At 33.5% G+C, this 17613-nt stretch overlaps 3 protein-coding genes across 3 annotated transcripts; 2 read left to right on the top strand and 1 right to left on the bottom strand.

Moving 5' to 3' along the window:
- Positions 1-1782: 1782 nt before the first annotated feature.
- Positions 1783-7072, top strand: LOC104246076 (RING-H2 finger protein ATL20-like). Its single transcript, XM_009801813.2, has 3 exons — positions 1783-2472; positions 3216-3538; positions 6229-7072. The coding sequence occupies exons 1-3, from the start codon at positions 2087-2089 to the stop codon at positions 6681-6683; spliced, it is 1164 nt and encodes a 387-aa protein (XP_009800115.1). The 5' UTR covers positions 1783-2086; the 3' UTR covers positions 6684-7072.
- A 5122-nt stretch (positions 7073-12194) lies between these two features.
- Positions 12195-13050, top strand: LOC138876406 (uncharacterized). The gene is made up of 2 exons (XM_070155323.1): positions 12195-12718; positions 12804-13050. Exons 1-2 carry the CDS (start codon positions 12195-12197, stop codon positions 13048-13050), a joined length of 771 nt encoding a protein of 256 aa, XP_070011424.1.
- Positions 13051-13736: 686 nt separating this feature from the next.
- Positions 13737-16563, bottom strand: LOC138876405 (uncharacterized). The gene is made up of 5 exons (XM_070155322.1): positions 16218-16563; positions 15841-16045; positions 15266-15702; positions 14384-14994; positions 13737-14180 (listed from the first exon to the last, which is right to left on the bottom strand). The coding sequence occupies exons 1-5, from the start codon at positions 16561-16563 to the stop codon at positions 13737-13739; spliced, it is 2043 nt and encodes a 680-aa protein (XP_070011423.1).
- Between the last annotated feature and the right edge of the window lie 1050 nt (positions 16564-17613).

Genomic DNA, 17613 nt, shown 5'->3' with positions numbered 1-17613 from the left:
GCAACGTTAGTCTCTCCGTCGTTCGCCATTTCCTTAGTTGCAACCTTCGCTCTGATACCATGCCCTTGGTAATCTCGAATATGGTTCCCTACAAATTTTCCTTCAAGCAATCACTTGTATTCTATCTAACATTCTTTTAGTTATAACCTTTGATCTGATACCATGTTGTCATGTCATTAGTCTTTGACTAAGTACACGTACGATACTTCACAACTCGCTTACGATTTTGTACAGCTTGCTCTCATTCTTGCTATGCCAAGTCAGTCTTACTATACTAAAGATCACTAAGTAAATGTTAGAACACAGGAGAATTGCCAAAATAAGCTTTTTATTGTAGAAAACCCAATTGTTTTGCTTGATTGATTTACAAATGAATACACTCCTCTATATACTAGTTTCTTAGGAGCTAGTGAGTAAATAAAAATTATTACAGAAGTTCTTTATTATTTACTAGTAAGTCCTTTCTCTAGAATTTTCTACATAACTAGAATCTTCTAAGGACTTTCCTACCAAATCCATAGGGTTCTAGGGTCTTCATAGGGAAACCTATATTTCTCTAGAACTTTTCTAGAAGTTCTAGCCTCTTTCCTATGTAAGCTTTCCATATGGCAAAAATATACGCCAAATGACACATACGTGGCATGATGATGTGGCGGGTCATGACACTAAGCTGTAATTCTAACCTTATGCAGGAACAAAATTTAATGCTTATGTAAGAATCTACTATAATTGCTAGTATATACTAAGAAACAAAAATCATACCACAAATAGAGGCTTCAAAATTTAAACTCTATGAGTTCAACCTTTAAGATTCTTAGTACTAAACTCATTATATTTTTAAAGTATGGGTTCATATTTATTCGTTGTTGCAATTTTAGTAAATTTTTACACATGAATTTATGCTTAGTATCAAAAGTTATGAGTTCAATTGAACTCGTCCATGTTATGCTATACCCGACCCACTTTCTCTTATTTTTGTTATAAAAAACGTAAATATTGTTTTGCTATTAATTATCTTGGTTTTCAACATACTGGTTTAAGCAAAGTATTAAATCAGTTCGACGAGAAATGGTCTTCTAGTAACATTATCTTTAATAAAAGCAATACGCATTCTTATTCTAAAACATCGAGGATATTGTCTTTTAACTTACTCTTATATTAATATTTCTCAGTCAAAATTTCTAGCATAAATAACTTTTTCATTTTTCCTTCTTCCTTTTTTATTTTCTTCCACTTCAACACCGCTAATTTTCTTGTTTCACTTTCAAATTTAACTCCTCTAGTTTGTTAAAATTAATTTCTTATTCTCTATTTAATACTTTGCTTAAACCAATGTATACATTCAGTATAACTATATTGAGAACCAATATAATACACTACAATAAAGTAGTATTTACGTTTTTTATAACAAAAACAAGAGAAAATCGGTCGGGTCATGGAACGGTCGAGTCAAGTTTTAAATGGATTTTTTGATTTTTTTTAAATGGTTGCCCAGAAAAAAATGAAAAATAATGTGAATACTGCCTTAAAAGTGCCGAGTGACTTTTGAGTTACAATATGCAAAGTATAATGACGTAAAGTGACTTTCATACACAATTTCTATTAGTTTAGTGACCATATGAGAAATGCACTCGTTAGAAATATCGAATAATTAAAACATTGGAAGAAAAAAAACAGAATTAGAGCCACTTTTTCAAGAAGATTATATAGCATTTGAAATGTTAAATGGTTAAAGTTCTGAATTCACTATGAATCTTTGACGAGCTTAGACTTGTTGTTGTTGTTGAATACTATTTCTTAACTTTTGCCGACCACTAAAGCTACAATTTCTATATTTACTTATTTATTTATTTATTTATTTATTTCCAACTGAGTATTAGTGCTTGTAATTTCAGTTCATTGCAGTTGACTTCATACTACAAATTTGGACAATCAGAATTCATCTAGAAACTCAAAAAGAATTCAATATTTTAATTTTAAACATTAAAATTTCCAATTTTCCACAGTATTCAAATCCCCCTCAGTTCAATTCTCCTCTCAAATACCCATATTCTCACTTTCCAATTTCTCATTTTTGTAAAAGAAAATGGAAACCACAGAGCTTAAGCTAATGATTAACACCATAATCTTCTTTTTCTTCCTTAATTTTTTTCCAGCTTACTCTGTTGATGTCTGTAACCCAACTGTATGTTCAGAAATGGGTAGGGGACCGGAAATCCGGTTTCCTTTCCGGCTAAAAAACCGGCAATCAGACCGGTGTGGGTACCCCGGTTTTGATCTTTCATGTAATGAGAGAGGTCAAACAATTCTAACACTTCCTTCTGGTGATTTTTTAGTTACAGATATTGATTATACTACACAATCTATTATACTTAATGATCCAGATTTCTGCCTTGTCAAAAGACTCATCAATTTCAATATCACGAATTCTCCTTTCAGAGCTGCTCATCAAAGAAATTACACAATTGTCAGGTAATTACAAATCTAGCACTTCTCAACTGTTCAACTGAATTCATTACTTTCAGTTCGTTTTTTTTTTTTTTTAAGTTCTTAAAATTAGGGGATTGGGAATACGGGGATAAATGAGAATTGGATCCACACTTATTGTGTGTGAGAGCAGAGGCGGATTGAAGATTTGAAGTTTATGAGTTCGAAATGTTATTGAAACCATTGATCATTTGAGTTGCTGGATCCGAAATTTTTATAATTGTATATATTTAGTAGATTTTTTCATACATAAATCAAAGCTACTAGGTTAAGCCGATCCAATAATGTTAATTGTACATATGCCACGGTGTCAGAGGTGGATGTAGTATTCTGTCGGCGGGTTCAATTGAATCCATAACTTTCGACGCGGAGTAAAAATTTATATGTAAAAATTCATTAAAATTGCAAAAATAGTAGATATGAATCCATAATTTTAAAAATATAATATGTTCAATGTTAAAAACCTTAAAAGTTGAACCCATAAGGTTTATATCCTGGATCCAGCTCTGCACGGTGTGAGAGACTTTTGTTGGTATCACTGGACTGTAAGCTTTAGTTAAGCTCATACAATAATATTGTAATTTACTTACTTTAAATTCTGTAGTAAACACCGGGTTCAGTTGCATCTTTTGAGAATTTCTTTTTCTTTTCACTAAAAATATAGACAAATATCAATGCATTTAGTTCAAACTGCTGACTTTAGATTCTGAATTCGCCTATGTTGTTAGGTGTACTTCGGATGATTGGTTAAATTACGGAAATTATCCGGTGGCGATTCTCTTATTTTGCCGGGGATTTTCGAGCAGAAATCAGGCGTTTTTAGCTATGCCACCAAATATGTATGCACAAGGAAAGCCACCAGGTTGCAAGTTAATGTCAAAGGTTTCAGTTCCTTTACAATTGGAAGATAACTTCTGGTCTCCAATGGAGGGTCTTGTGCTAACTTGGAGTGAACCCAGTTGTAGGATTTGTGAAAATCAAGGGAAACTTTGTGGGTTTAAGAGTGATTCAGGATCTGATATTGCTTGTTCTAATCCTCCTTCTTCTAAAGGTATGTTTTTTTAGTAATCTTTCTGTCGCATTTGTTATTACTGTTAGTTAGGGGTGAAAAACGGCCGGGTCGGGTCGGATATGAGCAGGTCGAAAATGGGTAACTCAAAAAATGGATAAATTATTCGAACCCGATCCGTATTTGAGACGGATAAAAAGCGAGTTATCCAGCGGATAATATGGATCCATATTATTCATGGTTTCTTGAATATGATCTTCCTAATCTCCCAAACTTGAGGAACCCCCAATTTGAGGCTTTACAAATGTAAAAGTTAAACACACTAGTTATCAATTGGTTATCCATTTAGTTAACCATTTTCTAAGTGGATAATATGGTTCTTATCCATATTCGACCCGTTTTTAAAAAGTTCATTATCCAACCCATTTTTAATAGATAATATGGGTGGATAACCATTTTCTTTTAGCCATTTTGCCACCTCTACCGTTAGTATGTTTTTGGTGGAGCATTCTGTGTAATGTGGGCATTGTACTTTATGTTAGAATGTTTGTACGTTAGACAAGTGTAGGTTATTCGTCAGTTAAGTTATGGAGAAATTCCCTGTAGCGATCACTTCCCTTTTAATAGATCTTACGCAACACCAATCTGAAATAATCAACGAGTGAATATTAAGTTACTAAAAAAGGTTATTCATCATTAATGTGAGTCCAGTTTTTGTCTTTCTTTTAACCCTTTTAAAAAATTAATTTTTTAATAATGTTTGTACGTTTTGCAAATGTGTGTGAGTGTGTAGGTTGTTCATCAATTAAGTTATGGAAAAATTCACAGCAACACGAATCTAAATTAATCAGCCAGTGCATATAGTTATCAATTTTTTTATGTCATCTTTAACGTAGGACCAATTTCTATCTTTCTTTTAACCCCTTTAAGTATTGAATTTTAATAAACCTTGAAAAGATAACAGAAAGTGTTGAAAAGGGTACCAGAGAGTTTCAATAAAGGAAGTGTTGGAATCAATTATTTATGAAGATATGCAAATACTTTACTATCATTTAGCTTTGATTTAGATCTCCTTTTTCAACAAAAGCTCTTTCCAAAATTTTCAAATTGATTCTTGTTGGGGTTGTTGAACTTACATATGTGTTAGTATATCACTTGTCCAGTGTCCCTATCAATAGTGTTGAATGGTCCATGTTCATGCCATGTTACATCATCTATACTATTTTATAGTTGAGGAAAGGAAATATTAAGCAATTTGACAATTTTGGCTGTGGGGTCAAATAATTGTAGCTTACCTAATGAAAGTCGTAACTTGCTTTTGGCTGTTTATTGATTGAGATTGAGTCATGTATGAGGCTCTGATTTCACAAAATTGTTAAAAGTCTTAGCCATCCATATGCCACCACACATAACATGCTATAACTGGAAACTCTCATTGACCCCTCAAAGCTAACATGCCACATTATAGAGAGCTAACAGTCAATCAGGAGTTCACGGAAAAATTCAGTACCTGCTATTTCCAACCAACACAGATTGTTGTGTTGGATAAATTTAGGGAGATGATAAGAAATCACCTAAATCTTTTGTCTTTACCGGAATTTGAACTTAACTCTCCCATGATTGTTCAGCCATTTCAGTGAAAGCTAAGCCACTTCCTTGTATGCTACAATTGTGATTTTTCTACGACTACTACGGTCAAACCTCTTTATAACAACATTGTTTGTTCCGATGTTTTTTGGTTTTTGTAGTGAATGACTGTATACACCTATAAGAACATTTGACGTTTAACTATATTTTGGTTGTTATAAACAAATTATCCAAAAAATAATTTTTTTAATATTACATATAAAAGATAAGAAAATTATTCAAGTTTAAATGCTCAAAAGGTCTTCTTGAGCCGAGGGTCTTTCGGATACCACCTCTCTACTCCCTCGGGGTAGGGGTAAGGTCTGCGTACACACTACCCTCCCCAGACCCCACTAGTGGGATTTTACTGGGTCGTTGTTGTTGTTGTTTAAATACTCAAAAGCTATGTAAAATTTTACTAATTAAATATTAAAAAAATATAATATATTTTTAATAAATTCATAACTAAATGTATAAAGATTTAACCTCTAAATAATACATTTAAAAGCTACTAGAAAATTAAATTATTTGAAGATTAATGGAAACATTCCGTAATTATAGCTTGTTCCATAGATTTCAGTCTCTTGCTAGCAATATAACGCTTGATTAGTGAAGATGTCTAAACTTTCACCAAAAAACTATCTAATAGCTTTTCCTTGAGGGGAATCTAAGAGGTTAACAGTTGGAATCTTCTATTTCAGTCCAAGTAGCAATAAGTTGAGGTAAAAAAATATAAACTTATTATTGGTGATCTTATCAAAGATTCCACATGGATGTTATATAGGGGCAATTTTACAAAAAGCGTATTGTTATAAAGATGAATATTGCTTTCATAGCTAAAAAATTGTTATAGAGAGGTAAAATATAATATAAAAAATCAGTTCCAAGAAAAAATTGACTTTTACCGTGAATGATTGATATATGATGACTACTAATAGATTTCTTTACTTTAATGGCCATCTCAAATAAAGTGAGGTAGATATACAAGATTCATACAATTAATCATAACTAATTCGGATTAACGTTTAGGTAATTAATTGAATATTGGATCCTTCGACCGTTGTGAAAACTCATGGTTTTAACAATCGTTAGTATTCTTTGTGCAGGATTACCCAGGGGTGCCAAATATGGCATTATAATTGGAGTTGGAGTACCAGGTTTTGTATGCTTATTAGGATTAATAAGCTTTGCTTTTGGTAAGATCAAGGTTTATACCCTCCGCCGTGATTTGAACTCTGATCTCCCTACCACCATTAATCTACAATCAGCAATCGCAACGACAGGTCTTAACAGGGCAACCATCGATTCCTATCCCAAGATCGTGCTCGGGGAGAGCAAGCGCCTTCCTAACCCCAACGATGGCACTTGTCCGATATGTTTATCGGATTATCAGCCTAAAGAAACGTTAAGAACCATACCAGAATGCAACCATTATTTTCATGCTGAATGCATAGATGAATGGCTTAAGCTCAATGCTACTTGCCCCTTATGTCGAAATACGCCAGATGGTTCTTTACATCCTTGCTCATCATCAACTTCTTTGGTCTCATCTTCTCCATAGACGTCACAAAACTCTATTTTGCCCTGATTTTTAATGTCGGAAATGCAGCTTGTAGTACGACCTTTCCTCGAATCCTGCACATAGCGGAAACTTAATGCATCGAGTTGTTCTGATTTTAATGTCTTTCATAGGGAATTCTTGTTGTATATAAGTTGTGATCTCGAGGTACTGTAAATGGAAAGAAAATAAAGCGTGTAGGATAGAATTCTTTTTGGCATTGTTTTTTTTTTTTAGAAAGGGAAAGGAAATGAAAGGGAAAGGAGAGGGGACAATTACGTTTTTTCAGAAAAAAAAAGAAAAAAAAAACTTTTAGTATACATATCACTTGTCCTGAATTATAGGGTTGAAACTCGATATAAAAATGGATGATTATGTTCTAGGGATCTTTACACATTTAGTCGGTCATATTTATTTATTTAACCATATATATAGATTATATATTGATTATACACAATTATACTCATATAATACATAAGTTATGCATATATTATACCTCTACCTGTTATTTTTAATTTAGGGATTTTTACCTATCTATACTATATATCAAAACTTATTACCCTCAATGTTTAAGGTTTGTGTTTATTACATTTAAGCATATCAAATTACCATTTCTATACCATAATTCAAATTAGGGATATAATTAAGGGTTCATTTTTATTAGGCATAATTATAGGACTGTATCTTCACGTTATTTGGTTTACCCGCCCTTCTCTCCTCCCACCCCCCCACACCCCCTAGGATTTACCTTCAGTTCCCCACCCCCACGTTTTACCTTCAGTTTTTCCTCCATTCTCGTACAATCTCTTCTCACCCACAATTACCATCACTTTCTTCTCCACTTAGTTACCTTCAGTTGATAGTATCCCCACGATTTGAATTCACTTCCATCTTTGTCTTCAACTCCTAAATCATGAAAAAAACCAACACTCCCCAAAAAAATCATCAAAAGCTATATTAGCTGATATTCCAACCTTTGATTTGGGTGTTTTAACACCAAAATCACCACCAAAAAACCCACAAACGACGCATGCAAGTGAACAAATTACTGTTGTTTCATCTCCTAGACAAATTCGTGCGGAAATAAGAAGCAAGTATTTGCACGATGTTGATGTTGGTGGAGTTGATAAACTAGTCGACAATCAACTGAAACGCAAGGGGAAAGAGTTGAGTGTAGATGACGATTTTGTAGATGATTCTCCCAAAGTTCAATCTGTGAAAAAACACAAGGTCTCTCCTTCTTCATCAAAACCAAAGAAGAAGAAACCCTCAAAAAAAGTACCAAAATTGGTTAAGGAAAAAATTTCAATAAAGGTAAACACTATTTATGTTTCCTCACTGTTTTGTAGTTTGATTTTGGTTGTAAAAATCTGTTGTTCAAGTGTTAATTTAGTGTTCAAGTGTTTTTTGGCCAAATGTGGTATTGTCCTAATTTTGTAGATTATTTTTCACAATTTTGTAGGTTTAATGGAACTGTGATTATTAGACAGTGTATACTGTAGTTAGTTTGTAGTTGATTTGTAGTCTGATCGTTAAATTGTAGAGATGGTATTTTTCATTGCAACCTGTATTGCTGCTACATTTAACTTCATTCTAAATACAATTTATCTACATGTTGTGAGTTAATTGAAGTAACTGTTACATTCTGTAGATAATGTTTACAAGTGCATTGTTCTTCTTTGATTGTTCAAGTGTATTTTGGTAAAATGTGGTGTTGTCCTAATTTTGTAGATTCTTTGTCTCAATTTTGTAGTTTAATTGGAACTGTGACTCTTAGACAGTGTATAAATGTAGTTAGTTTGTAGTTGATGTGTAGTCTGATGGTTAAATTGTAGATATGTTATTTTTTATTGTAGCCTGTATAGCTCATATATTTAACTTCATTCTAACTACAGTTAATCTACATTTATGTGACATGCTTGAAGTAACTGTTACATTCTGTAGATAATGTTTACACGTGCATTGTTCTTCTGTTATTGTTTTGTAGTTATAGGTGTGGGTAGGTTATTCTTCTTCTAGTTATATTTTGTATTTGTCATGTAGTTATATGTAGATTACTGTTTTCTTTTTATGCAAACTACTAATGTTCATTAATTTTATATTTTCTACAGAATGGACCTTACTTTGCACAACAAAATATTGATTATGGTGTGCTTAGATTCCACAGTTTGTGTGATCCTAGCATACCTAGCCAGATACAAGCTTTACTCTCTCCGAATGCTTTAAGGGTTTTCAGAAAAACTTGTTTTGGTTACTTATTAGGTCTCCCCAAAATCTGTATGCAAAACCAAACACTTCATCTTCTGATGAAGTATGAATTGACAAAGTCTACTGACTCATATTTTTCAGTACTATTTAAGGGTGAAAAATTGAATTTTTCCTTGAGAGAATTTGGGTTGATAACTGGTCTTAATTGTGTGAATAAGTTTTCAGACTATGGTTACACTTCCACCTATGTTAGCCCTTTAATGAATACATATTTTCCGAACAAAGAAAGGGTTGAGAAATGGCATTTGAAAAAAGTAGTGACTAATAAAGCATGGGCAAACGATGTGGATGCGGTGAAGTTGTGCATTCTTTATATGTTGGAATTTTTTGTTTGTCCTTCTGATAAAGACAATGTGACTTTCATAGACAAGTTTATGTTCTTTCTAATAGAGTCTGGTAATTTTGAGTCATACCCATGGGGTATCAAATCCTTCAAGCAGGTTATTGAATCTGTCCGACATCGTCTTAATCCCCATGTACATTCTTATCTGATACGGGGATGCTCATTAGCCTTGCAAGTGTGGCTATATGAGTGTTGCTCGTCCGTCAGCACCGAGCTTGCTACGAGATGTTCTGAATCTATACCTCGCATTTTAAGATGGTCAGCTACAAAGGGGCAGATTTGGTTAACTGCAATTGAAGAGAAGATGATCAAGCCTGAGTGGATCAAGGTATTTTTTTCCACTTTTGTATGATGCTACAATTACATTCATAATAACTACATTGAATCTACATTTTTTTTGTCACTTGAATTAACTGTTATTTTCATCATTCAGTTCACAAACATGATTGAATCTGGAGAAGAGCTTGGAGTGCTTAATCTGCCAGACAAGATTCAATATGAAGATGAACATGGTGCTCAACCATCACATGTTCCAACTGCTGCTTCTCCATCATTTGAACCCAAATATACAGATTGTCAAGAGGACATTGAATCTGTCAGTAGCAAGCTCATGAAGTTGGAAAAGGGGATTGTGCAGGTATTATGAATAACTACAATATATTGACATAATTTGCTACATTTTGACTTCATTACATAACAATTATAGTATGTTATACATTGTAGTTAATTTGTGGTATAAATCTATAACAATTATAGTTTGTTGAATTGTAGTGTAACTGTAGCAGTTAGAATAAGATTACCAACTAATTATATATTTAATTTTTAGGTTGATGTAAAGTTAGATGCCTATAGGAAGGATGTTTTTGAGGAACTCTCAAGCCTTCGAGAGTTCATAGATCAATCTTTGAAGGGTGTTATGAATGTGATAAACAAGAGGTTTGATTTGGACGAGTCAAAGGTAAGAATTTACATATAATTTTGTACTAAGACTAATTAAGACATATGAATAAAGTAGTCTCAAATATTCCCCAAAATTGTAGTTTGCTGGTAGTTCAACAAAAAATAATTACCAACATCAAGGAGATAACAACCAGCAATTCCAGTTCAATGCTGGTGATCAACTGCATGGAAGCACAAGCAATACAGGTATCTACAAAATTCCTGCATACATATCTACAAATTTCAAGACAAGCATTATTAAATTATACTAATCATTTTTTTACTATGTGTTGCAGCTACAATTTCTCCAGAACATTTTCAACCACATGTTGACTTATATCCTGACTTCCAAGAAGCAGCTGAGGCATATAAAGCAGGTACAGAACCATTCCTTCATTACAATAAGGTTTTTATGCAAAATTTTAATAATTTACACCTTAACTACATATTCCTACATATATCTACAATTCTCATTCCCAATTATTCATTCAAGCTGATGTTTCACCAGAACATCTACAAGGAAATATTGAGGAAGAACCAGTAATTGATGAAGTGGCTGAGCCACAACAAGCAGGTAATATATTCTCTATATTCTCTATAACTCCATAATACTGTTCATATCTACATTGATCTACACTTATCTACAGAAGGTGAAGTTCCACAGTCGCCAATTCACGGTGTGACTGTGACTGAAGTTGTTCCTGAAGGCATTGATAAAAAAGTTGTTCCTGAAGGCATTGAAAACAAAGGTTTGACATTGGATGACTTTGAGCTGCCAGAAAACTTATCACAGTTGGTCATGTATGGCGAGCCCATACGAGATGAATCAACCCCTGTTCATCCCGGTAGAACAAGGCAACCGGGAAAACATGCACGATCACCTTTCACATCTTTGTATAGTTCTGGAGGCAGCACATCTGTTGGACCTAAAAAATTTTTTTACCTCAAGCACCCCTTCACAAGTGTCATAGGTGAAAATGTAGATCCTGAATTGACAGAAAGGTTCACCAACTGGTTATACATTCGTAGTGATAAAGTATCTAGGAGGTATGAATGCTTCATTTTACACTGTCTGTTCACCATTTTTATACTTTAAAATTGTAATTCATTTTGTAAATTTTTTGTATTTGATCATCTTTTTTTTGTTATTACAGGAGGAAATATTACTTTTCCAAGAAGGATAACCAAATCAAGCCTTGGTTGGATTTTGGTTGTGAAAAGATTGATAAGAAGGACTGGTTTTATGACCTTGCTCACCCCGGACAAGTCATCAATAACACAGTAAGTATAAAGAACATAATCATTCACAATATCTGTTTTGTCTTCAGCTGTGTAGTGTAATTGTAGTTTATTTTTCAGCTATGATGTGTAATTGTAGTAATATTGTAGACAACATATATATGTTACTATATTTATGTCTCAGCTGTGAAATTTTGCTTTTTATGGACCTTATGTATCATATGTGATGATGATTGTATGTACAAACTGGAATTTTGGTACTTTTGACTGACTTGGAATCTCCGTGTACCACAACTGTAGTTACCTTGTAGTAATATTGTAGAGCTTGTGATTGTGCCTATTAATATTAACTGTAGGTTGAACTTGCTGATTTTTGGGAGCTTAAGTTAGGTGGTATGTTTCATTTGTTCCTCTGTATAGTGAATAAATGTAGACAGTGCATAAATATAGTTAATGTGTAGTTGTTTTGTAGTCTGATGGGTCAATTGTACATATAGTACTTGTTCACTATGGTTCATACAAACTACAATTAAATTACATTTTGTGAGGAACTTGGACTAACTGTTATATTTCTGTAGTTATAGTGTAGCTAATTTGCAGCAATCTATTAGAGTTTTTAATAAATTCAAATTGTAGTTAATCTGTAGCTGTCTTGTAGACAAGTGTGGTTACACCGTACCTTATTGTATATGTTTATTCTATTTTGGCAGCACATTGATGTTATTATGTATTATCTGCGAAAAAGAGGCAAATATGGCCCCAACAATAATACTAGGTTCACAACCACGGATTGCTTGTTCAAGACAAAGATTGAAAGAATCTATGACAAGTTCATAAGTTCTCCACCGGAACAAAGGTATTCGGTTGTTAAACCCGAGGATGATGTTGGAGAATATATTCTTGGGTACAGAATTCTTGCTAATGTTGCCTGGGATCTTGTTGACTATGTGCTCATGCCTGTGAACCTTGTAGAGAACTTCCATTGGTTGTTGCTAGTTTTTGACATAAAGGACAGACAACTTTATGTTTATGATTCCATGGTGAGAGCAAACCGTCATAAAACAGTAGAGACATTGGTTGACAAGTTTTCAATCATTATCCCTCTGTATTTATCATGCACTGGTTTCTATGGTAAACGTAAAGACATTAACTTCAAGAGCACAAAGGCATACATCGAAAAACTAGTTACGGACCCTCTCGACATACAATGGATGGTTGCTGAGATTCCACAACAAAAGGAAGGCTCAGTGTAAAAAAATAATCTCCCTTTCTATATGTTTAATTTTTTTATTTTAATCATTTGTTATATAATGAAAAATTCTCATCTTATGCAGCGATTGTGGTGTATTTGTGGCTGCATTTGTGGAGTATGTTAGCCTTGGAGATTTGGCAATCCCAAAGGAAGATCTTTCTGATATTGACCAACACCGTAGACGCTATGGAGCTCTACTGTGGGACTATGCAACAAAGAAGCAAGAAGATGGGTCAATCAGTGAGAGTGAGGTTACTGGCAGGCTAGCAAGGAGGAAGGGTGCTCCGGCAAAAAACGAGAGGACTAGAGTGCAACGAAAGAAGAAATAGACTATTGTGTTCCTAGTTTGGTCTGTGAAATTTGGTAGTTGAATTGGAAAACAATGTAGGAAATATGTCGTTTTGGTTTTCTACTACACTTTTTGTTGATTACATTATACTCTAGTACTCTGATTACATTTTTACAGCAACAGCTTTGTCTTACAATTTGACTTTAATCTTCAAGTTATTTTTATAAATACCTTCAAGTGCCAAGTAATATCTGTATATAACTGTCATTTGTTACACAGCAGAAAGATAAAATAAATACAGGAATCATATAAATAATTTAGCCATTTTTTAACAACAAGGTTTATCAAAAAACTTCAATTTATCTACATTTAAACTACGTCAAACTACATTTTAACTACAACTCCTCTACATATGAATAACAGGACTACAGTTCTAACACAGTTAAACTACATATTCACTACAATCTGGATACAATTTACGTTGAATGCATTCTTTATTAATATCAGTTTTTTTGTATACAGTAAATATTAAAGTTTAACTATTCTATAAAAAAAAGACAACTTTAGATGCTTGACAGAATACATAAAAACATAAATAGTGCAGATACACAAATTGATGTTTATACTTCTTATTCATCTTCAAAAACTTAAACAATTAGACAAGAAAATCCGATAATTTGAGCTCACTAACATTTATTTTGAATAACTATTCTAACTACATGATATTCATTTCTTTTTCGGCGCATTCTTGCAAGTTCTTTTGTTATGCCCTTCACCTCCACAATTACCACATGACACCTTGTATTTCTTTGACTTTATTTCATCAAATGTTTTATATCTTTCCTTGTGAGGTCTCCCTGGCTGCCTTTTATCTCCCGCCGGTGGCTTTACTACCTCATCCAAAATATGTTGTGGCACTTCCCATTTGCCTTCATCAGGAAGAGGATTTACTGGCATTTCATAGGTAAGCAGAAGGCTCTTCCTTGTGTAATACGGAGAGCAATAGTTTTCGTATGTTTCATTCCTATGCCTTAATGCTGCCAAAGCATGCGCACATGGAAGTTCATCAAGTTGGAATTGTCCACAGCTACATTTCTTGTTTTCTAGACACACAATGTACCGCTTCACACCATCTAACACAGTATGTATATGATCTGTTGAAGCCCTCACCTACAATTGAAGACCAAACAGAAATAATAATACATCAATCATTAAAATGGATTATCAACAATTTACCTACAAATCAGCAACAAATATATTACAGCTCATCTACAAACTATTATTACCGACAATTTGACTACAGTTTAACTACAATCTGGAAAAACTGCAGCTAGTACTTTTTTGATTCTACTGCACCAAAAAAAATATCTTACCCTTAGTTTCTGAGATAATGTACTGTTGTCTTCCAATTCTTTGTTGTATTTGTGACCAAGGTATGTGAAAGTACCCTTTGCCTTCGATAACTTTTCTTTTGTCCAACGTTCAAGAAGAGTCCTCATATACTCAAATAGATCAAATATTGGAAGCTCTCTTGCATCTTTTGTTACAGCATTCAATGACTCGGCAATGTTTGACGTCATAGTAAAAGTTCTATTTACCGTTGCATGTACTCTTGACCATCTATGATAGCCAATATCATATAGGTAAGACTTTACACGCAGGTCTACCTCTTCAATCTTCAACATCCTTTCATTAAATTCATCCATAGTGTATGACCGTGCTGTAGCAAAGTACAATTCATGTAATTGTAGATGTCCCTTCTTGAATTTTGACCTTATATTTGTCCATATATGCCACATGCAAGAGTAGTGTGCCAATCCCGGATAGACAACTGATGTTGCCTTCAGTATACTCTCATGCCTATCTGAAACAACACACATTGAAGGTCTTTCACCATATGCCTCCTTGAATTGCTCAAAGAACCACTTCCAAGACGCGTCGTTTTCAGAATCAACCACAGCATATGCCAAGGGAAAAATAGTACCTACATTTTTAAGACATAAAATATGATTAAATAACAACTACAATATATATTGAGAAATATAGACATGCTAACTACATTCTTTTATATAACTACAAAATAACTACAACATAACTACAATTTAACTGCATTTTAAAGACTGTCTACAAATAAGTACAAAATTATTCCATTATGGTGCTTGCTGTCAGCATAATCCCCCTGTAGGCTGACTTTAAGAATGTCCCATCAACCACTACTACCGGCCTACAATGTTGCCAACCATTTATTGATGTACAAAGAGCAACAAATGTGTATAAGAAGCAATCATCTGCTGCCTTCTTCAATTTAACAACAGAACCAGGATAATTCTTCTCAAGAATATAAAAATATTTGGGTAATTTGTTGTAGGAGTCACACGGATTCCCTCTCAAAAACTGTAAAGCTTTTTCCTTTGCTCTCCATGCTTGCATGTAGCTTAGGTTCAGTCCATGTTCGGATAACATGTCAGTTTGTATGTCCTTTGGTGTGTAAACAGTCTTAGGATCACAATACTTTGGAACGACCATGCTACCAAGTACTGCTGCGGTACGTTTGCGCTGTATGAATGTTTCGTCCATTAGGCAGCATGTGTGTTGACGGCTGAAACTTCTTATCTTGAACATTGCCGAATCATTAATTGACGTTGCCTTGAAATGCCATTTACAGCTTTCAGCAACACATATAAGCCAGTAGCTACAAAAGAAATACAATATTTACACAAATTTATGAAAAAACTACAATTAACTACAATTTAACTACAATTTATAAAACCCACCTATCTTCAATCATACACTGATTTTGCTGATATATTATCCACAAATAACTACATACCTTCTATGACTGGATCTTTTTACTCTGAACTGGAACTTGTGCATCACTGAATAATTCTTCATTGCAGCAGCTACTGTTTGCTTGTCCTGATAAACTTGTCCTTCTTCAATATATGTTTGCGTAGATTCAGTTATTATTTCACTTTGATATTCCTCTATAGCTGGTGAGGATGGAAATTCAAGTAAGTTTAGGGATCCAGACGAACCTGCAAACAATAAATTCATAAATGTAGTTTCTATGTAGATAATTTTGAAAGCAACATTGCTTTATCCTTTTCAGTACTATGTGAGCTTTGTAGTTTAATTGTAGGTAATTGTAGTAATATTGTAGATAACATAGTAACACCATAACTCTCTGCAATGTCGAATCAAACATACCTGCACTGGTGCTTTCATTGTTGATTGCCAATTCCATATTGAAATCTCTTACGCTTATACATAAAGGATACGAACCTAAGTTTTTATTCTCCTTTTTGGTTTCCATGTAAGCACGAACCCCCATATCATTCCTAATCTCCATTGGAGGACAATTCTCGTTCACAATGTATTTGATTTCTATAATTTTATCCGATGTATCAATCGATAATTGTTCTGCAATTGTAGAACTGAGAATTCCGTAGTTTGCATTATCATCTACCACAATGGCATCAACTTCAAAATCTCTAAATCTGCCATAGTTATCCCAATTACCATTCGATTTCAGCATTATTGGGATTTTTGACATGATTTCGTGTAGTTGATAGGAAAAAAGACGAAGAAGAGATATAGTTTCTACAATTTGAATACTGATATCGACGAAGAGCAATTTTGTACAATTTGAGACGAAGAACAGATATAGTCTCTCTTCAGTAATTGTACAATTTGATTGCGTTTTTTGTGAAATCTCTTTCTGTTGAGGAAGGAGAGAATTACGCAACTGGTGCCTTCATCAGGAATGAAAATCGCCTTCATTTCAAAATTGGAATAAAATCCTTGACAGAATCACATCAGATTTGGTGCCTTCATTTTAGGGCTTTTTTAATGGCAAAAGCTACCTATTTTTGGATTGGTATATAATTTGTAGTAAAAGTGTGGACTACATAGGTAAATAACAAATTATGAACATTTTTGGTAATAATGTTTGATATATGATATAGATAGGTAAAAATCCCTTTAATTTAAGCGATTGGTTGAGCAACTAATTAAGTTAATTCTTCTATGTTTCTTTACCGTAAAAGGTCCACTTGTTGCTCCCTTTTTTCTCCTTGTTCTTAACTCGTAGTATTTGCTGAGTAGCAATTACAAGTTTTTTAATCCTTAATTACACTTTCCTATGGACTTATTCACTACTACTAGTAAGTAGTAATTACAACCGAAGGTACATTGTATTCTTTATCAATGAGTCAATAACTTTAAAATCAGTTCCTAATTAGCATGACCCACTAAAATTTTAAAGTATTTAGACTTGAAGTTTCTTAACCAATCGATTTGAAACTGATAAAACTAGCTTCCTTAATAAAGGACAACATTACCGATTTTTGCAGTTATATCAAATTTAGATTACTTATTTTGAAAAATAAATCTACTTAGATTAATTCGTCTTATTATAGAATATTGTCACAATCCAAAACCAACCCGATCGTGATGACGCCTATCATAGAACTAGGCCAGTCGACACATTCCCAAAATAATATGACAGTTCATTAAAATTTAATAACCCTTTTCATACTGAAAGTTCCATAAGAGAGATAAATTCAAAACCAAAATGCGGAAGTAAAAGCCCGACCTCGGGTGT

The sequence above is a fragment of the Nicotiana sylvestris genome, chromosome 8 (genome assembly GCF_000393655.2).
Source record: "Nicotiana sylvestris chromosome 8, ASM39365v2, whole genome shotgun sequence".
In the NCBI taxonomy this organism is placed as follows: Eukaryota; Viridiplantae; Streptophyta; class Magnoliopsida; order Solanales; family Solanaceae; genus Nicotiana; species Nicotiana sylvestris.
This window is presented reverse-complemented; position numbering and strand designations above follow the sequence as displayed.